General features: G+C 39.3%; 1 protein-coding gene across 2 annotated transcripts in view; it reads left to right on the forward strand.

The window, feature by feature from the left end:
• The window catches only part of Memo1 (mediator of cell motility 1), an 87,223-nt gene that overhangs the window by 23,629 nt on the left and 37,047 nt on the right, over positions 1 to 26,547 (forward strand). The window contains exons 2-4 of one of the 2 annotated variants that reach the window (XM_090337204.1): positions 12,632 to 12,713; positions 16,783 to 16,851; positions 20,078 to 20,190. In XM_090337204.1, coding sequence (XP_090193330.1) covers positions 12,632 to 12,713; positions 16,783 to 16,851; positions 20,078 to 20,190 — 264 coding nt within the window. Of the gene's footprint in view, positions 1 to 12,629; positions 12,714 to 16,782; positions 16,852 to 20,077; positions 20,191 to 26,547 lie in introns of those variants that run through there. The other variant, XM_090337203.1, reaches the window with a different exon arrangement.

A 26,547-nucleotide genomic window follows, 5' to 3' on the forward strand; every position in this document is an offset into this window, starting at 1 on the left:
CTTTCTTTGTTTAAGGTAATATTTTGTAAGGCTAATAAATTGTGTTTATAGAGTTGGAGACATTAGATTGGAAGTTTTGACCTGGATATAGCAAAGTGGTTTTAACTGCCTTTAGTTTCTTCATAGAGTATAGTTTTAATTTTCTCTCTCCATTTTCTTGTAATTTATTTTGTCTGTAACTACTTGTATCCCCAACTGTCAAAGGTAATTGCTCTTAGGTTGCTGTTTTTCATAATTACTAAATCTGTTGATTGGCATTTCTTCTCTTCTCATTGGCTCTTTCATTATAGAACATTGGATTGCCTTGTCTTCCTTGTACTTCATTTCCCATCTCTCATATTGGACAAATAAGACTTTCTTGGGGCTGGGAGTTTGGCCTAGTGGTAAGAGTGCTTGCCTATCATGCATGAAGACACAATTTGAGTTCTTATTACCATATACATAAAAAAAGCCGGAAGTGGTGCTGTGGCTCAAGTGGTAGAGCCTTGAGAAAGTCCAAGGACAGTGCTCAGGCCCTGAGTTCAAGCCTCAGGACTGGCAAAAAAAAAAAAAAAAAAAAAAAAAAGAAAAGCTTTTCTCTACTGGATCATTTCAAACAACATGCCTTAAAACCTCTAATTTTAAGTGGAAACAAACCTGTTTAAGTCCTTTTTTCCTCTTCTCTACTGCCATTCTCAGTAAAATTTCTCTAAGGAGTTGTCTACATCTGTTCATAGCTTTCATGATAACCATTGGCGAAACTAACTGCTTCTTACCAAATTTACCTGTTCTCATCTTAATAAACCTGTCAGCAGCATTGCTACAGTTGGGTTTTCTCTTGGATGCCTATAGACTACAGGCAAAATGGTTATTGCTAGCATACTTCACTAGAAAATAAAGAATTTACATATAAAACTTTACCTTCTCAGAGACATAGTGTAATAAATTACAGATTCTTTGAAAAAATATTTCATGGGACTGGGAGTTTGGCCTAGTGGTAGAGTGCTTGCCTGGCACGCACGAAGACCTGGGTTTCGATTCCTCGGTACCACATACATAGCAAAAAGCCAGAAGTGGTGCTGTGGCTCAAGTCGTAGAGCTCTAGCCTTGAGAAAATATATATATATATATATATTTTTTTTTTTTCTTCTTGGTCATGAAGCTTGAACTCAGGGCCTAGATGCTGACCCTGAACTCTTTTGCTCAAGGCTAACATTCCACCACTTTGAGCCACTGTTCCACTTCTAGTTTTTTGGTGGTTAATTGGAGATAAGTCTCAAGGATTTTCCTGCTCAGGCTGACATTGACCCATGATCCTCACAGCACAGCCTTCTGAGTAGCTATGATTACAGGTATGAGCCACCTGTGCCCAGTCCTTCTTCCTCCTCCTCCTCCTCCTCTTCCTCCCTATACTTCCCTCCCCCCACTCCTCCCCCTCCCCTCCCTCATTCATTCTTTCTTCAAAAGATCTTGTTAAATGAAAAGGGGTGTCAATGTGTGAGAAGTAATGCAACCATTACCTGACCAATGTAACTGTAAACCCTCTAAACATTGCCCCCATAATAAAATAAAATTAAAAAAAAAAGATCTTGTTAATAAGTCTGCTGGCCTTAAATTCCTTTTGTATTACAGAATGCTTTGTGATTCACTCTCCTCCTGCCTTAGCCCCTTGAATCCTAGCATTACAGGCATGTACTGGCATTGGCTTGAAGTTTCATTTTTCTAGACTTCCTTCTGTGGAAGACAGGAGTACTGTTTTGCTTCTCAATAATCTGGAGATCTCTGTAATTCCCTTTATAGATGTGTGTAGTCAAAGTTATAAAGTAATTAAAAAATGGTTGTTAAGGTGAGGTGATGTACAGAGAGGTTCTCATTTCATATTATAAAGTTTTTTTTTGGTTGGTCATGGAGCTTGAATTCTGGGCCTGGGAGCTGTTGCTGTGCTCCTCAGCTCAAGGCTGCCGCCCTACCTCTGGGCTTGGGTGTTGCATTGAGCTCTTCAGCTCAAGTCTGCTACCCTACCCCTCTTTTAATTGGAGATAAGAGTCTCTTTCTTTAGTGCCTGGCCTGGCTTTGAACTGCAATCCTCAGATCTCAGCCTCTCAGCTGGGATTACAGGCGTGAGCCACCATGCCTGGCTTATAAAGTAATTTTTTTTTTCTTTTTAAATTTTAAGATTCTGGAAGACCAGGTGCTGGTGGCTCACGCCTATAATGTAGCTACTTAGGAAGCTGAGATCTGAGGATCACATTTCAAAGCCACCCTGGGCACAAAAGTCTATGAGACTCTTCTCCAATTAGCCACTAGAAATCAGAAGTGGTGCTATGGCTCAAGTGGTAGAGTGCTAGTCTTGAGCTGAACAGCTCAGGGACAGTGCCCAGGCCCAGAAGAGTTCAAACCCCATGATGGACCAAACAAAGAAAGAAAAGAAAAAAAGATTCTGGAAATGTTGTTTTCTGGACTAACGTTTTTGTAGGTATGAAACTCACTATTATGTTGGCTTCTTTCCATAGAAGAAGTCCACACTATCTACTGGCTACAGAAACTCAGAAGCACAGAAACTGAATGTGGAATTCTCAGTGTTGATAATAATTTTTTTTTTTTTGCCAGTCCTGGGACTTGAACTCAGGGTATTGGGACTTGAACTCAGGGTATTGGCACTGACTGTACTTGAGCGTTCTCCAGGTTACAGCTCTACCTCTTAAGTCACTTGCTTTTTTTGTGTGTATGTGTTTCTGAGAAATTGAACCCAGGACTTTGTGCATGCTTGCAGGCAAGTTCTTTACCACTAGGCCATGCTCCTGGCCCTGATAATAATATTTTTTGTTGTATTTTAAAAGACCCAACTATTGTCAGTTCAGTAATGAAACGTAAATCAGTTCTTAGTTTGTTAATGTTTTTGGCTTACATTGAAATTCTTTTTCCATGCTGGGTTTAGCGCTAGTGAGAAAAACAATAGGTGGACAACACAGTTGACATCAGAGATATTGTTTGGCTTTTGTCATGGAAGCTTCCATAGTACCAGCATTAGTCCTGGGGTTTTCAGTTCCACAGTTCCAGCTCCAATGTTCCCCAAGATGCACTTTTTTTTTTTTTTTTTTGGTGCCAGTTCTGGGGCTTGAACTCAGGATCTGAGCATCATCCTTGGGCTTTTGGTTATTGCTCTACCACTTGAGCCACAGCACCACTTCCTACTTATTTATTTTTGAGTAATTTATTGGATTTAAGTGTATCATGGGCCTTCCTGCTCAGGCTGGCTTTGAACTGTGATCCTCAGATCTCAGTGTCCTGAGCCACTGGTGCTTGGCTAACTAGTGTTTTTGTTTTTGTTTTTTAATATAATTTTATTATTTAGGTGTTGTAGGGGGGTTATTGATATAAGTCAGTGAGTACATTTCTTTTTGGACAATGTCACACCTTTCACTTTCCTCTTCTCCCCTCCCCCACCAATTACATAGTTCATTTTCCACATAGTGTACATTGCATAATTGCATTAAAATTATTTATTTATTTTTGTCAGTTGTGTGACTTAAACTCTGGGCCTGGGAGTTGTCCTTGAGCTCTTCAGCTCAAGGCTACTGCCCTACCTCTTGAATCACAGCACCACTTCCAATTTTTCTGGTGGTTAGTTGGAGGTAAGAGTCTCACAGACTTTTGTGCCCTTTTGTGCCCAGGCTGGCTGGCTTTGAACCTTGATTCTCAGATGTCAGTCTCCTGAGTAGAGCTAGGATAACAGGTATGAACCACTGTGCCTGGCTTAAAAAATGATTTTGTTTAATGATCTTTTGTTTATGTGCACCAAGGAATGGAATCCGGGGCCTACTGTACGCTAGGCAAGCCCTCTACCACTACGCCACAATATCAGACCCACATGATTATATTTGTTCACCCTTCTGTTTCTCCATTTTTTATGCCCTCATTACCCATCCTTAAAAGACAGAAAAAAACCACACCTCCATTACCAACATAAAAACCCATGTTTTCTTTTCCCAGAATTCATTTTGATAAATAGTATTTTAAATGTTTAGAGGAATTTTGGGTTCTTCCCTTAAGAAAGAGTATCCTCGTTTAGTCTGTGTGCAAATTGATAAAGTTCTGTGTACTTTATCATGGACTAAGTTTTTTTTTTTTTTTTTGCCTGTCCTGGACTTGGGCTCAGGGCCTCTGAGCGCTGTCCTTGGGTTTTCTCCAGGCTAGAGCTCTACCACTTGAGCCACAGCATCACTTCTTGCTTTTTTCTATGTATGTCGTACCAAGGAATTGAACCCTGGTCTTTCTGCATACAAGGCCAAACTCCTAGCCCATTAGTTTCTTTCTTGATAGACATACAGATTTTCTAAGATCTGTTTGTTCACACATATGCATCATTTATTGGGCTCTTACTATATTTTATTTGGTGTATTCAGTACTTGACCAACTTTTTCTTATCAAATTCTGTGAATGAAAACCTTAAAGGAGGAAATTGGTGTTGCACAGAATAGAGTGAGAACATAGTAATGTCTTTAAATGTATTTTGTTGAGAAAACATATGAAAAAATAAAATGTTGTCTTTTATCTTTCAAGCTCTTATTTTTAAGCCATTGCATGAGAAGATTGTGTGGGAAGTGATGTCTCAATACTGGTTCTTTCCAATAAGGGAAACTTGTTTTATTTTTCCCAGAATATGTTTTAGCATTTGATGCCAAATTATCTAGGTTTGCCAGACCAACTGTCAGATTGTAGCCCAAAGAAATGAAGAAACATGCTAGCTCAAGTTAGAAGAAAATAATGATTCCTATTTAGAAACTGTTACAGATCCAACTTTAAGCATTTGTGTCCCTTTAGGTAGTTGCTTTATATGATCCAGACTCATAAATTCCTTAGTAGATTATTTAACCCTGTGCCTGCTGGTAAACATGATGTATCTTAATAAAACTTCTATTTAAGCCGGGTGCAGTGGAGCAGTGGCTCACGCCTGTAACCTTAGCTACTCAGGAGCCTGAGATCTGAGGATTGTAGTTCAAAGCAAGTGGGCACAAAAGACTGAGAGACTCTTATCTCCAATTAATTCCTAGAAAACAGGAAGTGGGGCTATGGCTCTAGGGATTGGGTGGTAGCCTTGAGTTCTGTTAGAGCACTGGGACAATGCCCAGGCCCAGGGATAGGGTGGTAGCCTTGAGCTGAAGAGCTCAGGGACAGGGTCTAGGCTGAGTTCAAGTCCCATGACCCCCTGCCCCCCCCCAAAAAAATCATGAAAACGTCATTTTTTTAAAAGAATTTATTAACGTTGATTTTACACCATATTTTAAATGACAAGTTTAACATACAAGTGTTCAAGGAGAGATTCTCTATTTACAATCACTGGGGCTTAGTATTTAGAACTTAATCACAATTAGGCTAAGGGTTTGTATGTCCTAGAAACATTAATTTATGAAATAAAACATTATGTCTATAGAGTCATAAGTTTTTATGTCTGTATAGTTATGTTCGTATTTCCATTACCATGTCCATAGCTTTGGGTATGCCGTTATTGAGTTCTCGCTCATGTACTCTTTGGATTCAATAGCCACATATTAAGGCCACATATTAAGCCACATATTAAAACTCCCAAACCATCTTTCATGTTCTTGTTTGAGATTTAAATCGAAGGTTTTTTTTTGTCATGAATTTTTGAATTAAACAGAAATTTTAGGAAATAATGATGTTGTGTGTCATCTTGTTTTTTATTATCTGAATTCATTTTCCTCTTTCATAAGGGTTATTTGAGAGACACTAATGGAAGTGAGAGTTTAGAAGAACCGTATACATGTAATTACTGTTTTCTGGTCCTGGGGCTTGAACTTAGGCCCTCGGTTCTATCCCTGAGCTTTTTTAGTTCAAAGCTAATGCTCTGCTACTTGAGCCACAGCTCCACTTCTGTTTTTCCTATGCATAATTGGTGATAAAAGCCCCATAGACTTTTTTTTTGCCCTGGCTGACTTCAAACTGAGATTCTCAGATCTCAACCCCCTCAATAGATATGATTATAGGCATGAGCAGTGTGTGTCTGGATCTTAGACCTGTACATTTTGAGAAACAGTGGAGGTCAAACTAGAGGAAAAATTAATCTACTTATTTGTTGCTTATTAATAGATTATAGGATTCATGAATTACAGTGAAAAATCCCAGTCATACACCTTCCAGGAGTTTCTGGTAGTTTTGTTACAGCATGTACATAAACTCCTTGGCATTGTACCTTACATGTTAATGAGTGTGTAACTGTAGCAGTGTTACCTGGAGACTTGTTAAAAATACCTCATGTCATCCTCAGAGATCATGATGACACAGCTCTGTGGTAAGACCTAAAGATCTTTATAAGTAAACATATCAGTTGATTTTGATTTGTAGGTCACCTCTTGGCTAGTACAGTAGTAAGAATTGTGATTTCTGAAGGAATGAAAAATCATATCCCCTTTATTAAATGACAAGGAGCCATCCAGTGTTGCAAGCAATTTAAAACAACAGCATAATGGAATAAAATCTTGGTGCTGAAATTAACTTGTATTGTAAAATGGATAGTTTTTGTTCCCTGTGGAATAGCATGTATGTGGCAAGAAGACTCAGCAGTCATTTCCTCAGCTGCATGGTACAGGTAGAAAAATATGCCTTACTAGGGCCAGGAGTTTGGCTTAGTGGTGGAGTGCTTGCCTAGCGTGTACAAATACCTGGGTTTAATTCCTCAGTACCACATACATGGAAAATGCTAGAAGTGGTGCTGTGGCTCTAGTGGTAGAGCTCTAGCCTTGGGAGGAATCCCAAGGACAGTATTCAGGCCCTGAGGTCAAGCCCAGGACTGGGAAAAAGAAAAAAAAAAAGAAAATAGAAAATACACCTTACTAGCAAAATACCCTTTTCTTTTTTGGGGGGGGCGGGAGGGGAGGAGGTCATAGATGTTGTCCCTGAGCTCTTCAGTTCAAGGCTACCATCCTACCTTTTGAGCCACAGCGCCACTTCCAGTTTTGTATGTATGTGGTACCAAGGAATCGAACCCGGGTCTTCATGCATGCTAGGCAAGCACTTTAACCACTAGGCCAAACTCCCAGCCCCCACTTCCAGTTTTATAGTCGCTAATTGGAGATACGAGTCTCATGATCTTTAGTGCCTAGGCTGGCTTTGAACATCAATCCTCAGATCTCAGCCTCCTGAGTAGCTAGGATTACAGGTGTGAGCCACCACTCCTGGCTTAAAATATTTTTTGGCATCACTGAGGTTTGAACTTAGGGCTTCACACTTGCCAGCCTGGTTCTCTACCCCTTGAACTATATACCATTAGCTCAGAATATTTTAGACTCTTGTTTTACATAGAAATCTTCTGAGAACACTACAAAGAAATAATATCAAATTTGGAAGAAGCTCTATGAACAGAGATACATATTGCAGAAATGTTTATGATAACACAAAAATTGCAACAAGGGAAGTATTTTATATTAATGTTTAAGGAAGCAAGATCTATTCATACAATGAAATGTTTAGATAGTATCTTCTGAAGAGTTCTGTAGAAAAATGCGTATGCAATATTATAAGTATAAAAGTAAGCTATAGAACTCACTTTAGAGACTTGGTGGGGCTGGGAGTGGTGGCGCACATCTGTTGCTCAGGAGACTGAGATCTGAGGATAGCGATTAAAAGCCAGCCTGGGCACTAAAGTCCATTAGAGTCTTATCTCCAATTAACCACTGGAAAATGGGAAGTAGGGTTGTGGCTCAAAGGGTAGGGTAGTAGTCTTGAGCTGAAATGCTCAGGGACAGTGCCCAGGCCTAGAGTTCTAGCCCCACGACTGACAAAAAAAAAAAAAAAAGAAAAGAAAAAAAAGACCTCACTTGACAGGTTTCATAGGATTTTCTCTTAACAGTAAGTTAGGGGCAGGCATAGGAAGTCCAAATTAATGGACTGTTAATTGCTAAACAAATTTTCAGATTGTTTTGTGAATGACAGGGAATGAGATGCACACATGGGCATTCCAGGCTTGCAGTCTCATTTTAGATGTGAAATGGAAATTGGATTGAGAGTCTGTGAGTATGCATAAAAATGTTAATGATTTTTCTTCCCTCCCTCCCTTCCCTCCTTCCCTCCCTTGTCCTGGGACTTGAACTCAGGGCCTAGGCACTGTCCTCGGACACTTTTTGTTGAAGGCTAGTGTTCTGCTACTTGAGCCATAGCACCACTTCTGGCTTTGTCTGTGTATGTGATACTGAGGAATCGACCCCAGGGTTTTGTGCATGGGAGTCAAGCACTCTACCTGGCCTGGAATAGTTAATTTTCTTATGCAATTTTAGTCTTATCCATAGAGTTTAGCTAAAAATGGGAATAAATTCTTTTTTTTTTTTTTTTTTTTTTTTTGCCAGTCCTGGGCTTGAGCTCAGGGCCTGAGCACTTGTCCTTGGACTTTCTCAAGGCTAGAGCTCTACCACTTGAGCCTCAGCACCACTTCCGGCTTTTTTCTATGTACGTGGTACCAAGGAATTGAACCCAGGTCTTCATGCATGCTAGGCAAGCACTTTAACCACTAGGCCAAATTCCTGGCCCAGGAATAAATTCTTTTAAGTGAACAAATGGCTCATAAAGAACCCATGATATTTGCCTTATCTGAGGCATATACCAAGAGTACTGTGTCTCGACAACAATTTTTTCACTGTCTGCTTTGCTTTGATACAGTATAGGACTGAATGAGTTTTAGGTTACATTTAATGCGACAGTTGTTGTGTTATGATCCCCAGGGTATTGTGCCAAGGGCTTGTTATTTTTTATATGAAGAGCTCAGATAAAAACAAACATCCCCTGGGATGTAACTGAAGCATACAATTTTAGTTTATATTGTAAGTAGTATGTGGTCATAGGAAGACACAGAAAATGAGAGAATTAGCCTGGTACTGGTGTCTTACACTTGTAATGCTTCACTGTTCAAAGCAGCATGACCAGAAAAGCTGGAAATAGAGCCATGGCTCAAGTAGTATTAATGTACAGTGCCTAGGCCCCAAGTTCAAGCCTCAGGAACAGCACCGAAGGCAGAGATAGTGGGAAGAGAGAAAGAGAAAATTTGAGGAAAGTTGCTCATGTTATTTATTTATTTATTTATTTAGAGAGCCCTGGGGATTGAACTCTGGGTTTGGTGCATTCTATTCAGGTGTTCTACTGTTTAGATCTGTCCTCAGTCCAGTGATTTATTATTATTATTATTATTTATTTTTTTAAAATATTTTTTATTGTAATTAATAAAAGGGTTACATGATATTTGCCAGATAGAAAGTGCATTAATTCACATACATTGATACCCTTTCACATGTCTTGGTACCCATTACCCTCCCCTTTATTATTATTTTTATACATGCCATAATTTCATCACTGAACCAGAATTTTTCTTCCATTTTGTCACTTTAGTCAGGTTATTTAGTATTTCTTTCCTCAATTTCCCATTCAAAAATTGTTATTACATTGATGTATAGAGGAGTTATGGTTACATAAGTCAGATTGAATTAGAATATTTAAAAAATTTTGTACTTAGGCAATGTACAGATGGGCTATCCACTTTATTTTTTTATGTATTCAATAGTGCTATATTACTTGAACCACACCTCTAGACAGTTTTATTTTTCAGTTAGGGTTTCACTCTTATATATAGCCAGCCACATAGAACCAATTACACACAGTTCTCAAGATAACCAGTAAACAATACTGAGAAAGAGGACTGGGTAGTATTGTTTGCCACACATAATTTTCTAAATCACTTTGTGACTAGGGAATATTTTCTGTTAGTGAATTGGTTTTATTCAAAGAAAAAACTAAAGTTGTCTCTATTAATGGGGTGTAATTTTGCAAGTTGAAGAAGCTAGCTGGCATTTTTAAGTTTCTGTCTTTCTATAAGACGTCAGGTTTCATTCCTAGCACCAAAAACAACAGCAAAAATCAGTCTGCCAACCAACCAGCCAACAGCCTTTTCCCTTTATGGTCACATTTTGCTAGATCCTAAGAAAGACAACGGAACTAGCTTTTAGAAAGATTTACATATAGGGGCTGGGAGTTTGGCCTAGTGGTAGAGTGCTTGCCCAGCATGCATGAAGACCCAGGTTCTATTCCTCGGTACCACATACATAGAAAAAAAAGCCGGAAGTGGTGCTGAGGCTCAAGTGGTAGAGCTCTAGCCTTGAGAAAGTCCAAGGACAGTACTCAAGCCCTGAGCTCAAGGCCAGGACTGGCAAAAAAAAAAAAAAAAAAAAAAAAAAGATTTACATATAGCTGGGCTTGGTGATTCAAACCTATAATCCTAGATACTCAGGATGCTGAGATCTGAGGATAGCAGTTCAAAGTCAGTCCCGCCACTAAAGTCCGTGAGACTCTTATCTCCAGTTAACCACTAGAAAACCGGAAGTGGTGCTGTGGTTCAAGGGATAGGGTGATAATCTTGAACTGAAGAGCTCAGGGACAGCATCCAGGCCCAGAGTTCAAGCTCCTGACCCCCCCCCCCAAAAAAAAAAAGACAAAAACAAAAACATGTATCTTCAAGGACCAAGAAAGAATTTATGAGTACACTAAAGAGAGCTGGTGGCTCATGTCTATAATCCTAGCTACTCAGTAGTTTAAGTCTGAGTATCACTATTTAAAGCCAGGGGCTTTTTTTTATGGTTGTTGGCTTGAACTCTGGGCCTGGGTGTTGTCCCTGAGCTCTTCAGCTCAAGGCTACTGCCCTACTCCTTGAGCCACAGCACCACCTCCAGTTTTCTAGTAATTAATTGGAGATAAGAGTCTCATGGTCTTTGGTGCCGGCAGGCCTGGCAGGCCTTGAATGGCAATCCTCAGATTTCAGCTTCCTGAGTAGCTAGGATTACAGGTATGAGCCACCATGCCTGGATGAAAGTATATTAATCTTATTATCTTCAATAGCTATCACAAAAGGTAGTAGTGGAGCTATGTCTCAAATGGTAGAGTATTAGTCCTGAAATAAAAGCTCAGGGACATTGCCCATTCCTTAAGTTCAAGCACCAGACTAGCACAAAAAAGAAAAGAAAAATGTTGTGGTATTCAGTGTAGAAGAGGCTATCTCTCTACCTTTTGAGCCAGCTCCATTTCTGGATTTTTGGAGATAAGAGTGTAACAGACTTTCATGTCCCTGACTGGCTTTGAACTGTAATTCTCAGATCTCAGCCTCTTGAGTAGCTAGAATTGCATATGTGAACCACCAGCACCAGGATAAGTATGTGGTTTTTGATAAGGGCTAAGATAGTTTGTTGAAACAAGAGTGGTAGGAAGATGAAGTCACTCTTGAACTGAGAGTGACTAATATCCTGAGTTTCTAGGATTTGGAACTAACGATGAGAAGACTGGGAACATCTTGGCAAGCAAAGATGGCAGGCTGGATTACACATGTGATTATTTGTCTTTGACAAAATGGGAAGAATGCTTATTTCATGGGAGTAACAATTGGGATGCAAGAAGGTTTTTGAGGCTTAAGAGAAAAAAAGACACTGTCATTCTCTGTTAAAGATGAAATGCTGAATTTAGTAAGTTAATGCAATGTGATTTCTGAGCACTGCTTGAGGTTTGCCGAAAAAAAAAATTTGTTTTTCTTTTGCCAGTCCTAGGCTTTGAACTCAGGGCCTGGGCACTGTCCTTGGGCTTTCTCAAGGCTAGAGCTCTACCACTTGAGCCACAGCACCATTTCTGGCTTTTTTCTATGTATGTGGTACTGAGGATTTGAACCAGGGCTCTGTGCATGATAGGAAAGCACTCTGTCACTAGGCTAAACTCTGGGCCCAGATGAAATTTTTTATTATAATGTTTTTTTTTGTCAGTCTTGGGGCTTGACCTCAGGGCCTGGGCACTGTCCTTAGGCTTTCTCAAGGCTAGCTGTCTATCCTTGAGCCATAGCACCACTTCCAGCTTTTTCTTTGTATGTGGTAATGAGGAATTGAGCCCAGGGCTTCATGCATGCTAGGCCACGCTCGCAGTCTTGATTATAATTTTGAAATTTAGATAGTTGTTTTTCATCTGTTTCATTAGCTCTATAGATAGTGTTAAGTGTAAAGTTTATTTTAAACTCTTTTGATTGATGGAGAAAGGAACAGCACGGAGGCTATAGACAAGGGAAGGACTATAGTGATATAGTTTTGGATATATCTTAGGATAAATGAAGGAAGAGGATGAAGGAAGGAGGAACAACACTGTAGGGTCTGAGAGGGAACTGGAAAGACCATAAGCAAGAGGAAGAGGTACTTGAAATAGAGATTTTTGAGGTGATGCAGTCATTCTTGTCGTAAGATAGGGTATTCGTAGGGAATGGAAGAAAGGATCATTGAGTGTACGAGTTATTGCTTCCTCCGCAGATGTCATTTTATTGATTGAGTAAAGAAAGTTGCATTTAAATGTGATTTTAGGTTACAAATAACTTTTTCTGGGATGAGGACGCTTGTAAGAAGTAAATGAATAAAAACAAGCTTTTTCTAATAAATACCTAGCCTTATCATATGACTTTCCAGAAACTTTGTTGTTGGTAAATTCAAGCCTGAACAACCAAAATGATGATCTTACTCCCCATTGAGCTATTTGAATACCAAATAGGTTCAATGAGGGCTTTGTGCCCTGTATGGTTGTCTGTAATACATTGCTTTGCTGACTCATTTTGTTCTTTGTCATTTTATAGGACCGCAGCTGAATGCACAACTAGAAGGTTGGCTTTCACAAGTACAGTCTACTAAAAGACCTGCTAGAGCCATTATTGCACCGTAAGTTTATTTAAAACTTATTTACTATAGACATTAGATCTCAAATTACTTAAACATTTAGCAAAGAAACATACAAAAAAGCGTTAACTTCTGAAAACTTGTCCTTATATTGGGTTTGAAGATTTCTTCCAACACAGACTGAGATAAAGTTGTATAAAATTGGTTTTTACCACCTGTTCCTTCCCTGATTTTTTGTCTTCCTAATAGATATCATATAGTTGAGAGTGACAGTATGGATAAGGATTTGCTATTGTAAGTAAAGGTCTTCCTGATTCAGTAACATTTAAGCCAGGATGATGGGAGAGAGTGAACACTTGAGTAAGATGTCAGGTTAAGGAATAACAACTGCAACATTCTTGTGTAGGAGTGTGCTTTTATATGTTTGAGGGAAAGCAAGCTGTCGACATAGCTGGTGAAGTGTGTACTGGCTGAACATCTTTAATCTGTAAATCCAAAATGCAAACTCCTTTAAATCTGAAACTATTGATCACAGAGGTCACCCACAAGTGAAAAATTCAACAACCTAACTCATGTGGTGGATCAGAAATCAAAATACAGGCACATTAAAAATATCGTATAAGGTTGAGAGTTTGGCCTAGTGGCAGAGTGCTTGCCTAGCATACACAAAGACCTGGGTTCAATTCCTTGGTACCATATACATAGAAAAAGCCAGAAGTGGTAATGTGGCTCAAGTGGTACAGCTCTAGTCTTGAGAAACTCCAAGGACAGTGCTCAGACCTTGAGTTCAAGCCCAAGACTGAGGGAAAAAAACAATATATATAATATAAAATTATCATAGGCCAGGTGCCAGTGGCTTATTGTAATCCTAGCTACTGAGGAGGCTGAGATCTCAGGATCATGGTTCAAAGCCAGCCCGGGCATAAAGTCTGAACCACCAGAAAACGGCAAGTGGCGATGTGGCTCAAACAGGTAAGTCGCTAGCCTTGAGCTGAAGAGCTCAGGGATGTGTTCAGGCCCAGAGTTAAAGTCCTAGGACTAACCAAAAAAACCCCCAAAACCCATCATCTTCAAGTCCCATGTCCGACACACACACACACACACACACACGCACGCACGCACCCACGCTCAATTAAAATCAAAGAATAAACAATATAGAGAATAGAAAAGGAGCAAGCCTTTAACACTAACTTAACAAGATAAGCAAGGCAACCTCTTAAAGGTTGGAATGCAGAGGAGACACCAGTGAAGAAGAAGGAAAGCACCAGTCATAATGTACTTGTGTAGGGCAGGCAATGTATGAAAAGTATGTCAAGGGAGATCATGTCATGAACTGTGTTGCATGTTGCCTGTAGGGAAAATTCAAGGAGTTTTTAAAGTGTTTGTATATTGATAAATGATTTAGTAGAGAAAGAATAATTGATATAAGAGTAAGAAGGGAAGTTTACATAAATGAGGTCCTTGATTAAATGAGAAACATTCCTTCACTCCTAGCACTGTCTCTGAGCTTCTTTTGCTCAAGGCTAGCACTCTGAGCCACATCACCACTTCTGGCTTTTTCTACTTATGTGGTACAACTTGGTTCCTGTTTTGTATATAATTACTAGTAATGTTTTTTGGAATTTTAAGGAGTGATGAACAGTGCCTATGAAAGAAAAGAGTTAAATACAAAATTGGAGAGCTTTTGTAAGCTCTTTAAGGGCCCATTTCAATCAACTTGGTCCCATCTGTTCAGAATAGTGTCGTAACGGAGTTTCTAGCATTTTATGTCTTAGCTTAGCTATGGTAGGTATACAGTCTTAACTTTCAAGATCTTCTGCTTTCATTCAGTCCTTTATTTTTGCCATTGTTAGAAAAGGACTAGAACTTGACTTTGTTAAATTGTCCTCCCTCCCTCTCTCCTTCCCTCCCTCCTTCCCTCTTCCTTCTTTCCTCCCCCTTCCCCCCTCTTGCCTCCTTTCTTATCTTTAAGAATAAACCTAGGGTTTCATGGACAAACACTTTACCCCTGAGGTACTCAGCCTCTAATCTTACGTCCTCCTTGAGGAAAAGTCTAACGGAGAATGTGGGGTAGATTCTTGGTAGTGACAGTTTGTTTACATTGTTCACTTCGATCTTGAATGTCTTGGAATGAACAGTTAAAAGTACCTGCCACACAGCAATGACAGTTTCCACAGTGCAGGGTTGCTTTGTGGGGAACGATCTGTGAGTGATGTGGGCAGTGTTCCTGAATTCTCATTCCATTGTAGATCAGATGGCAGCAAATTTTAGCAGGTCAGGAATAGATTTGCTGATGTGAAGATTTCTGCTCTATAATAGCAAAAGGAGAAGCCGACTCACCCCTTGTTAAAAGAAGATTGGTTGGGTTTTAGGGGCATTTTAGCCTTTCAAAATTACAAGTATTAGCCAGGAGCAATGGCTCACGCCATCCTAGCTACTCTGGTAGCTGAGATCTGAGGATTGTGGTTCAAAGTACATGAGACTCTTATCTCCAGTTAACCACTAGAAAACCGGAAGTGGTGCTGTGGCTCAAGGGGTAGGGTGGTAGCCTTGATCTGAAGAACTCAGGGACAATGCCCAGGCCTAGAGTCTAAGCCCCACAACCAACAACAATAACAAAAAATATTACAAACATTAATGTATAAATTCATATTTACCTTTATGAGAATTTGTATTAGGAACCAGAATGATTTGGAAAACCTGGCAGGAATGACGTTTTCCTTTAAGGACTTTTAGAGCATTTAAGTCACTGAGTAAACTTTGCTTTTCTTTTGTTTTCCTTTTGGTGCCAGTCCTGAGGCTTGAACTCGTTCTGGGTACTGTCCCTGAATAATTTTGCTCAGAGTTAGCACTCTTGCCACTCGAGTCACAGTTTCACTTTGGCCTTTATGTGATTAATTTGAAAAATGAATCTCATAGAATTTCCTGTCTCTGCTGGTTTTGAACTGTGATCCTCAGTTCTCAGCCTCCTGTAGCTCGGAATACAGGCCTGGGCCACCAGCACCTAGCTTTTTTGTTTTTTTAAATGGGCTGGTCGTGGAGTGCACACCCAGGGCTTGGACACTGTGCCTGAGCTTGGTTGCTCAAGGTTGGCACTCTACCACTTGAGCCATAGCTGTACTTTAGCTTTTTGGTGCTTAATTGGATATAAAGAGGTTTAAGGCTACTGCTCTACCCTTGAGCCAAGCCCCACTTTCCATTTTGTAGAGGTTAGTTGTAGATAAGAGTCTCAGGTCCTTTTGTGCCTGGGCTGGCTTTGAACCTTGATCCTCAGATCTTAGCCTCCTGAGTAGCTAGGATTACAGGCATGAGCCGCCACGCCCGACCAAGTTCTCCTGGTTTTGTCTGCCTGGGCTAGCTTTGAGTCCAGATCCTTAGATCTCAGCTTCCTGTATAGCTAGAATTGTAGATGTGAGCCACTGGCATTTGGTACAGTAATACATATTTTTGCCATTATTTGTATATCATAACATGTCTGTGTCAGTAAAGTTTTACATACATCTGTATATGCATGGATTTTTCCCTCTGTGGATCCTCTTAAAATATTTATTCACCACTTTGCCACTGGCTACATACAATTGGGCAAACATTAAGGAAGTGATTCTTTAACTCTTGTAATTTGAAGAAAACAAGAAAGAGAAGTGCAGTTAGGGAGAATGGTCACCTGTGGGCAGTAAGAGAACTGCCAGTGCTGAAAGAAGAGCATGAAAAGGAAGATTGTGTGGAGAGAAACTGAGGGCTGTACACTGTAAAGAGAAACCTAGTCATACCTTCACTGCTAACAAATAAATACTACCTTGTAATCATTTTTAATATAACTACAGAGGAGGATTAGAAACATATTAGTGCTAAATGAACATCTTCATGTAAGCCTTGAACATCTTCAGATTTATTGTTTATAGTCCAAAGATTACAAGCTATTTTTAAATTTAAAGTCAGAACAAATAAAGAATAAATACATTTTCCTTATCCTAGACTATATCATTACATTCCTTTTGGTTTGTATATTCACTTCTGTTATGCTTACTATAGTTAATTATATTTCTTTCTAACGTGATTTTTCTGACTATCATGATTTTGAATTTGATTAAAAAATTATTTTGTTTTGTAGCCATGCAGGATACACATACTGTGGGTCTTGTGCTGCCCATGCTTACAAACAAGTGGATCCATCTATTACGTAAGTAATGTATTTAGTTCAAACTGGGACAAGTTTCAGAATTATGTAGCAGTCATTGCTTTGTTATAGAAGTCACTTGTTTTTCATTCTTCTTATTTTTTTTATAATTTTATAATTCATTTCAGTCAGAAATTAGACTATGAATTTTGTAATACATCATAGGCTAGGACGACATACCTTAGTGTTTTTTCTTTGTGTGTACATTTCACCTGATGCCAGGCACTGATGACTCATGTCTAGCTAATCAGGAAGCTGAAATCTGAAGTTCATAGTCCAAAGCAAGCCCAGGAAGACAAATCTAAAAAACTCATATCCTCAAATGATCACCAAAAAGCATTTGGCTAACCGAGACCTATTTTGAAATGATTACTGGCTTAATATGCCTAATATTACCTCCTTTCAACAATATGTAGCCTTTTTGCATTGCTTTTAAGTATATCATTTTAAAGAGCTTTATATTAAACATAATTTTTTTCTCTTATTTTTCTAAATCAAATGTGAAGCTTCATTATGTCAGCTATAGGTGAATTTCTACTAAACTGGAAAGTATCTATGAGGCAAACATTTGATGAATTCAGATTGGTAAGAACTCTTTTCCCCTGGTGTAGGTTAGGCTTTACAAAAAGGCAAGCATTGGCTTCTAGCCTACCTCTAGTGCTTATTTTTGCAGCCATGGTCATCTTTTGGCAATAGTTATTTGTTAATTAAAAGTTACATATGCCTTGGAGTTTAGACTGACATTTCAAATGTATCATTTAATATTTAATTATATGTCCTAGAATTTTCTGGATTTTAAATGTTATGTTCCTCTTTTTCTAGCAATTTATTCCTCAATCAGAAAATGCCCCTTTTCATATTTGAGTCTTTCTTTCTCTCCCCCCCTCTCTCTCTCTCCCTCTCTCTCTCTGTCTCTCTCTCTCTGTCTCTCTCTCTCTGTCTCTCTCTCTCTGTCTCTCTCTGTCTCTCTCTCTCTCTCTTTCTCTCTCTCTCTCTCTCTCTCTCTCTCTCTCTCTCTCTCTCTCTCTCTCTCTCTTTAAGCGATATAGTTCTGTCTCTTTGTGTTATCCAGATTGACTTGAACTCCTTGGCTCAGGTGATTCTCCTACCTCGGCCTCTCAAGTAGCTGGATCTGTAGGCACATATCTGGCATTAGTCAAGTGACTAAAACATTCCTATTATCATTATTTGTGTTTCATCTTAGCCTACAGTAAATATATTTTTCATGATACCTATGTATTAAGATAGAAAAAAATGGTAATTCTTTTTTTGGTTCATTTAAGAATGTATAATCAGCCAGACACCAGTGGCTCATGCTTATAATCCTAGCTACCCAAGAGGCTGAGATCCTCAGATTGTGATTCAAAACCAGCCTGGGCATGAAAGTCTATCTCCAGTTAACATACGAAAACTGGAAGTGGCGCTATGGTTCAAAGTGGTAGTATGCTAGCCTTGAGCTGAAGAGCTCAGTGACAGCGCCCAGGGGGCCCAGAGTTCAAGTCCCACAATCCATGCCCTCCCCCCCAAAAAAATGTGTGTGTGTGGTATGTGTGTGTGTATTTGTGTTTGTGTGTTTCTTTCTGAAATGGTTACCTAGTCCGTTAGAGAGTAGTGACAGAAAATGAAGATTAATTATAGTGCTTCAAACACTTGGGATTTGAAGATTAGAAACACATTTTGACAAGATCTGAGGATGAAGGTAAATTTCCAATATGAGACCTCTTGAAGAGATGAGAATTTTTCTTGGTCTTTTGAGCTGCAGTGTAGGCATGGGTCATCATGCCCAACACAGCATTGAACTATACTGGACACATTGCTAAAGCACACATCCCTTAGCCTACAAAATTTTGATGTGAAAAACTGTCATCTTAGCCTTTGTGCAGTTTTCTTGGTGCTAAGCCTCTGTCATGTATTCCCTTCCTCATCTTAGTTGTATTTCTGTGAGTCTGGAATTGGTTTTGGTGTGTGTGTGTGTGTGTGTGTGTGTGTGTGTGTGTGTGTGTGTGTGGCGCGGGGAGTCGGGGAGGGTAGGGGCAGGGGAGGGTAGGGGAATATTGGCCCCTGTGACTCTTAGAGAAAGTGGACTGTTTGGAACTTACATTGCAGTGCTGGTTTGGAAGTTTGAGATACTTTTGACCTGAAGAGAAAGGAACTGCAAAGATTTAAGCTACAGTTTAGCTCATTTCTTTTCTTTAGCTAGATTTCAGCGCAAATAACAATCAGGCTTTGTTGTTTTTGAGGATGCCTTCTACTGGAAGGCACTTAGAGAATGCATATTACTTAAGAGTTCTCTGCCATGGAAGAAATGTGGAAATTACTGCAAAAGCTTATTTGTAATAGCTTTTGTATGACTCTAGAAGTTTATACCATTATTTGTTTTTATTGAAGTTGTGAGGGATTTTAGAAGTTGTTAGGATTTTGAGATTTTAATAGCTGAAATGTTTCAGTTTCAGTCACATACAAGGCTAAAAAAACCCTGGTCTTAATTTTATGAAAACAGGGATGATTTATGCACAGCAAGTTGTTTTATTATGCAAATTGATCCCCTTGAATCAGAGAATTCTGATTTGAGGCTAGCCCAGGCATAAAGTTCCTACCACTCCATCTCAAGCAGTGGCTGGATGTGATGATGCAAGCCTCTAAACCCAGCTTTAAGGGAGCACAATGGCTAGGGGCAGTAATGCGCCTGTCATTGTCCATGGTGTGGAAAGTCTAAGCATGTCCAGGCATCCAGGGAGCTCCTACCTTAAAAACAGCCAATGCAGAAGCGGGCTTGGAGGGGTGGAGGCTGGGAGGAGCATAAGAAATTGAATTTAAATAGGATGGAGGAAGTCCTTAGTCATTGTATTAGTTTGCTTAGGCTGCTGTAACAGAATTCTCCAGACTGTGGCATAAACAACAGAAGATAATTTTCTCATAGTTCTGGAAAATTGGAAGTCCTTGTGGCTCTTTTTTGCCCTTTTATGGAAGTACACCAATCACATTGATTATCACCCCACCTACTAGCCTCATTTTAAGACTTTTGAAGACCTTACTTCAAAATTCCATTGTAGTCATTGTATTTATGAATTCTGGGAGAACCAGTCTACCTCTAATGTTGACAGAAGGTTATAAAAAAAAATAGTCAAGACAGGAAAACAAGTACTTTTCTCATTGTTGTTATTTTTTCCTTGTTTGGGAAGGTTTGTGTGGAAGTGCAATGTTTTTGTGTTCTGTTGTGTGTCTCCAGACGGAGAGTTTTCATCCTTGGGCCTTCTCATCATGTACCCCTCTCTCGATGTGCACTTTCCAGTGTGGACATTTATAGGACACCTCTCTATGACCTTCGTATTGACCAAAAGAGTAAGTATGAGGAAGTGTTAGAGCTTTGAAATAGCTTTTTTTTTTTTTAAATGGGATTAAAATTTAATTTAAAAACTTAAAAATATGAATTATATCTCATTTTAAAAATAAATGCTAAAAAATGCTGTTGTAACTAATTTGCATAAGAAAATAAAAGAAAATCTTCCATACCCTAAATGAGAACTAGTGTGTCCTTGCTAGCTTACAGTATTTGTCAAGGTGGCACACAGTGGCTTATACCTAGGTCAGATCACAGTTCAAGGCCAGCCTAGGCACAAAACTTTTGGAACCCCAAATAAACTTACAAACTCAGCTACATAGGAGGAGCTCATAGGGAGGGGGATTGTGACTGGGGCCATAGGTCTCCCTGGGGGGTGAGGAGGGTATTTTTGGAAAAATACTTGAGGCAAAAGAAGACAGATGTTATTACTCAAGTGGTAGAGTACCTGGAGCCCGTGAGTTCAAGCACCAGTACTTAAAACAAAACAGACCCCAAACAGTCCATTAGATCTGCCAGTCTCCAGACTATACATGTTCATATTCAAAGAATTATTATGTGGTAGTTGTTCCTGGAGATCAGAAGTTAATATCCATATTAACTTGATGGAAGATTCTGAGCATGTTTAGTATGTGGATCATGTTTCTCACTTTAAGTACATAATGGTCACAGTGCCTTTATTTCTTCTCAGATAATTTCTAAGAGCCGGTAGTTGTAAAATTCTGAATGGTGTTATAGGAATCTTAAATATATTTTACTTTTCAGAGATCATAGCTTTTGTTAGTTGTTTCACATGAAATTGTTACACAATAAACATATCGCAAAACATTTTAATTTTTACAAAGGTATTTTTAGGGATATGGGAAGATAATGAAAACAATCCAGAACAGTGTTTAGAATTGTATTGCAAATAGATATACTTACTAGCTACAATTTTCCTAGAGTTTTCCTTATCCTGAACTCATTTTATCTTTTCCTCTGAAACAATCTTTGTTTATTCCATTGTATTTTGTATAGGGTAGGGATGTATTGCTTCATTAAACTTTTCCATTTCAAAGGAAGAGGTTAGCTCTTTTTAGTTTTTGAGTTAATTTTCTTTCTTTTCTGGAGCTTGAACTTGGCTTGGGTCCTGTTCCTAAGCTCTTCAGCTCAAGGTTATGGCTTTTTCCCTGGCCTGGGCAGTGTCCCTGAGCTCTTCATTTCAAGGCTACCACCCTACTCTTGAGCTAAGTCCCACTTCCCACTTTTTCTAGAGGTTAATTGGGATAAGAGTCTTTGGTCCTTTTGTGTCCGGGCTAGCTTTGAACCTTGATCCTCAGATCTCAGCCTCCTGAGTAGCTAGGATTGCAGACATGAGCTACTGTGCCAACTTCTTCTTTTTTTTTTTTTTGACCAGTCCTGGGGCTTGTACTCATAGCCTGAGCACAGTCCTTGGGCTTTCTCAAGGCTAGTGCTATACCACTTGAGCCACAGTGCCACTTCCAGTTTGCTCTATGTATGTGGTACCGAGGAATTGAACTGCAGTCTTCGTGCATGGTAGGCAAACACTCTACCACTAGGCCAACCTCCTGGACCCAATTTTCTTTTTTAAAATAAAATTTTGTTTTTATGGTGTATGAAGATGCTTTAAATTTCTTAATTTGAGGACTTGACTATATTAGGGTATGTTAGCAACCTGTTAGATTGGGTCTTATTAATAAAACTGGAGTATTACTAGCTTTACTACTTGGGATGGTTTTAGGGGGCATACTCTTTCTTTCTTTTTTTCTTTTTCTTTTGTTTTCTTTTCTTTTTTTTTTTTCTTTCTTTTTCCTTTAACTCTGGGCCTGGGTATTGTCTCTGAGCTCTTCAGCTCAAGGCTACTGCCCTACCCCACAGCACTACTTCCAGTTTTCTAGTGATAAGAGATAAGAGTCTCACAGCCTTTAGTGCCTCAGGCTGGCTTTGAACCAAGATCCTCACAGCTCAGCCTCCTGAGTAGCTAGGATTACAGGCCTGAGCCACCATGCCTGGCTTTATTTTTATTTTTTTTCCTTTATTAACGTTGATTTTTACATCATATTTTAAATGACAGGTTTAACAAACGAGTGTTCAAGAAGGGAATGTCTATTTACAATCACTGGGACTTAGTATTTAGAACTTAATCAAAATTAGGCTAAGGGTTTGTATGTCATAGAAACATACTAATTTTAGAAAATAAAACATTATGTCTATAGAGTCATAGGTTTTTATATCTATATAGTTATGTTTATATTTCCATTACCATGTCCATAGCATTGGGTATGCAGATATTGAGTCCTTGCTCTTGTACTCTTTGGATTTAATAGCCGCTTTTACACTCAAGGCTAGCACTCTACCACTTAAGCCACTGCTCCCACTTTAAACTTTTTTTTTGTGGTTAATTGGAAATAAAAGTCTCGTAGACATTTCCGTCTGGGCTGGTTTTAATGAAGATTCTCAGATCTCAGTCTCCTGTGTAGGTAGGGTTACCAGGTTGTGCCACCAACACCTGGCCACACTTTTTTTTTTTTTTAATTTGCCAGTCCTGGGCTTGAGCTCAGGGCCTCTGAGCACTGTCCTTGGACTTTCTCAAGGCTAGAGCTCTACCACTTGAGCTTCAGCTACACTTCCAGCTTTTTTCTATGTATGTGGTACCAAGGAATCTAACCCCAGGTCTTCATGCATGCTAGGCAAGCACCCTACCACTAGGCCAAACTCCCGGCCTCTACTTTTTTTTTTTAATTGTTATTATAAAGGTGATGTACAGAGGAGCAATAGTTACAGGTAAAGAATTTGTTTCTTTTCTTTTTTGCCAGTCCTGGGGCTTGAACTCAGGGCCTGAACACTGTTCTTGGGCTTTCTCAAGGATAGAGCTCTACCACTTGAGCCTCAGCACCACTTCTAGTTTCTGGTGGTTAATTGGAGATAAGAGTCTCATGGACTTTCATGCTTGGGCTGGCTTTGAATGTGATCCTTAGATCTTAGCCTCCTTAGTAGTTAGGATTACAGTTGTTAGTCACTGGTGCCCCACCTTGTTGATATTATTTTATCTGATCAGAAGCATATAGTCATTGTGTCTTTATGTTTCTCTTTAAGAGTATCCTTGTTTGGTCACTTTGTGCACAATTGCCTAGAGTCTTATATAAATCATTTCCTGGTGTATTTTATATTTAACTAATGAGTATGAGAGAAAACATGCACTGTTTGGCTCTCTGAGCTTGGATTATCTCACTTAATATGTTTTGTTCTAGGTCCATTCATTTCCCTCTGAATGGCATCACACTTTTTTTTTCTACTGGCTGTGTAAAATTGCATTGTGTATAGGTACCACATACTTTTGGGTCCGCTCATCTGGACTGTTTCCACATGTGGCTATTGTGAATAGTGCAGCAATGAACATGGATGTGCCAAGTATCTTGGCTTGTGATATTTTGGGGTAGATGTCCAGGACATATTTTACTTTTTTTTTCTTTTTAAAGATTTTATTAACACTGATTTTTTTGCATCATATTTCAGATGTCATGTTTAACAAACAAGAATTTAAGAAGGGAATCTATATGCAATCATTGGCATATAGCATACCTTATTTTTAAATTTTTTAAATTTAAAAAAATTTTTTTTTTGTGGATCATGGGGCTTGAACTCAGCATGGGCTCTGTTCCTGAGCTCTTCACCTCAAGGCTAACACCCTACTCCTGGAGCCTCAACCCCACTTCCTGTTTTCTAGAGGTTAATTGTAGATAAGAGTCTCAGGTCCTTTTGTGCCCAGGCTGGCTTTGAACCCTGGCCCTCAGATCTCAGCCCCCTGAGTAGCTAGGGCTATAGGCACGAGCCACCATGCCTAGCTAGCATACTTTTTAAGGGACATTTAGAAAACTAGTTTTCTAAATATGCTGTCAATAATTTTTAACCAAGTATGATTTCATAGAAGTCTTCCCTTCTTCTGTCTCCTGTTCTTCCACAGAGCAATGCTTTTTGCCCTTTTTTGTACTTGTTATTTTGGAGATAGTCTCTTCTTTGCCCAGTCATGTGCCTAGGTAACAATCCTCCTCTTACTTGCTTCCCATCCTAGCTGGGATGACAGATCACCATGCTCTACTTTGTTTGTTTTTTTTTTTAATTTTTAATTTTAATTTGTTGGCTGTGGGACTTGAACTCTGGGCCTGGGTGCTGTCCTTGAGTTCTTCAGCTCAAGGCTACTTTGCTATTCCTTGAGCCACAGCCCCACTTCTGGTTTTTTGGTGGTTAACTAGAGATAAGAGTCTCACAGGTTTTAGTGCCTGGGCTGGCTTTGAACCATGATCCTCAGATCTCAGCCTCCTGAGTAGCTAGAATTACAAGAGTGAGCCACTGTACGTGGTGTCTACTCCTTTTGTTGACATAGATTCTTTCAGACTTTTGTGCTGGAGCTGGCCCAGAACCGTGATCCTTCTGATATCAGCATCTCCTGTTGCTGGTGTGACAGACATGTTCCAGAACACTTAGCTATTGATTAAGAAGGAGTTCCTCAATTTTTTTCTACCTGGTGTATCCTCAAATTATGATCCTCCCCATTTTAGTCTCTTTAGTAGTTAGGATTTCATGAGCTATCAGTTCCAGTTCAGTTTTCCTCTTGTTGCTTTAGGGCCTTGAACTTGCTTAAGCAGACACTCTACTACTTTTTCCCTTTTTCTTTTTCTCCCCACCCCCTGATCCCCTCTCCTGGGGACTGAACTCAAGGCCTGGGCACTGGCACTGAGCATCTTTTGTTCAAGTCTAGAACTTTACCACTTGAGCTACAGTGTCACTTCTGGCTTTTTCTATTTATGCAATACTGAGGAATGGAACCCAGGGTGTGTAGTGCTGTACCTGGCTTATACCTATGCCTTCCATATAGCTGTGTACTGCTGCTATCTGTTACAGATGTGTACTGCTGTTATCTGCCTTTCACCTGGCACCATTTATTTCTTTATTTGAAACTGATTACTTCACTTAAGGATCTACTTTAAAATACTTTCATATTGCACTTTTTACTTACTAAATTTTGTTTCAGTTTTAAGCAGAGTTTATGAGGAAGTTCTGAATGAAAATATTAGAGCATTTTAGATTGGCACGGTACTGTGGTGCATTTATGTCATAGGTTTAATTTTGAATTTGGAGGAAAGTAGTTTTTTTTGGTCAGTTGTGGGGCTTGAACTCAAGGCCTGAGCACTGTCCTCGGGTTTCCTCAAGGCAAGAGCTCTACCATTTGAGCCACAGCACCACTTCCAGCTTTTTTTTTTTTTTTTGCCAGTCCTGGGCTTGAGCTCAGGGCCTGAGCACTGTCTTGGACTTTCTCAAGGCTAGAACTCTACCACTTGAGCCTCAGCACCAGTTCCAGCTTTTTTCTATGCATGTGGTACTGAGGAATTGAACCTGGGTCTTTGTGAATACTAGGCAAGCACTCTACCACTAGGCCAAACTCCTGGCCCCCACTTCCAGCTTTTTTGCTATGTATGTGGTACCAAGGAATCGAACTCAGATCTTTGTGCATGCTAGGCAAGCACTCTACCACTAGGCCAAATTCCTGGCCCAGAGGAAAGTAGTTTTTAAGTGGTAATTTCGCAATTTTGGTATGATAGACTGAAGTATGAAATAATAATACCATTTTATATATATATATTTTTTGGGGGGGGAGGAAGGTTGGGGGGCAGTCCTGGGGCTTGAACTCAAGGCCTGTGCACTGTCCTCGGGCTTTCTCAAGGCTAGAGCTCTACCAGTTGAGCCACAGCACCACTTTGTTTTTTTTTCTCTCTATGTATATGGTACTGAGGACTCAAACCCAGGACTTTGTGTATGCTAGGCAAGCACTTTACTACTAGGCCAAACTTCTTGCCAAAGTTTATTATATGTAGTTGTTTTTTTTTTTTTTTTTTTTTTCCTAGTCCTGGACTTGAGTCAGGGCCTGAGCACTGTCCTTAGACTTTCTCAAGGCTATAGCTCTATCACTTGAGCCCCAGCACTATTTCTGGCTTTTTCTATGTATGTCGTACCAAAGAATCGAATCTGGGTCTTAGTACATGGTAGGCAAGCATTCTACAACTAGGCCGAACTCCTGGCCCCAACCATATATTTTATTAGAAATATAGAATTCAGAATTCATATTTTTATTAGTAATTAACCTTTTTTCCTAATAAGTACAAATTAAGCCAAAGAAAAGACTTTATTCAAGGTAATTTTAGAAGTAAAAAAAGGATAAAAAGTTTTTTTTAGTATAGCTATGCTACCTATACAAATGAATGAATCTTTACATATTGTATTTTTTATCTGTAAAATTTGTTGTTGTTTTAATAAAAGTGAAGTAGAGCACTGTTTGGTGCTGTTATCTTTTACTTTTGTGT

This window comes from Megascapheus bottae, chromosome 7 (assembly GCF_031878675.1).
Source record: "Megascapheus bottae isolate mThoBot1 chromosome 7, mThoBot2.hap1, whole genome shotgun sequence".
NCBI lineage: Eukaryota > Metazoa > Chordata > Mammalia > Rodentia > Geomyidae > Megascapheus > Megascapheus bottae.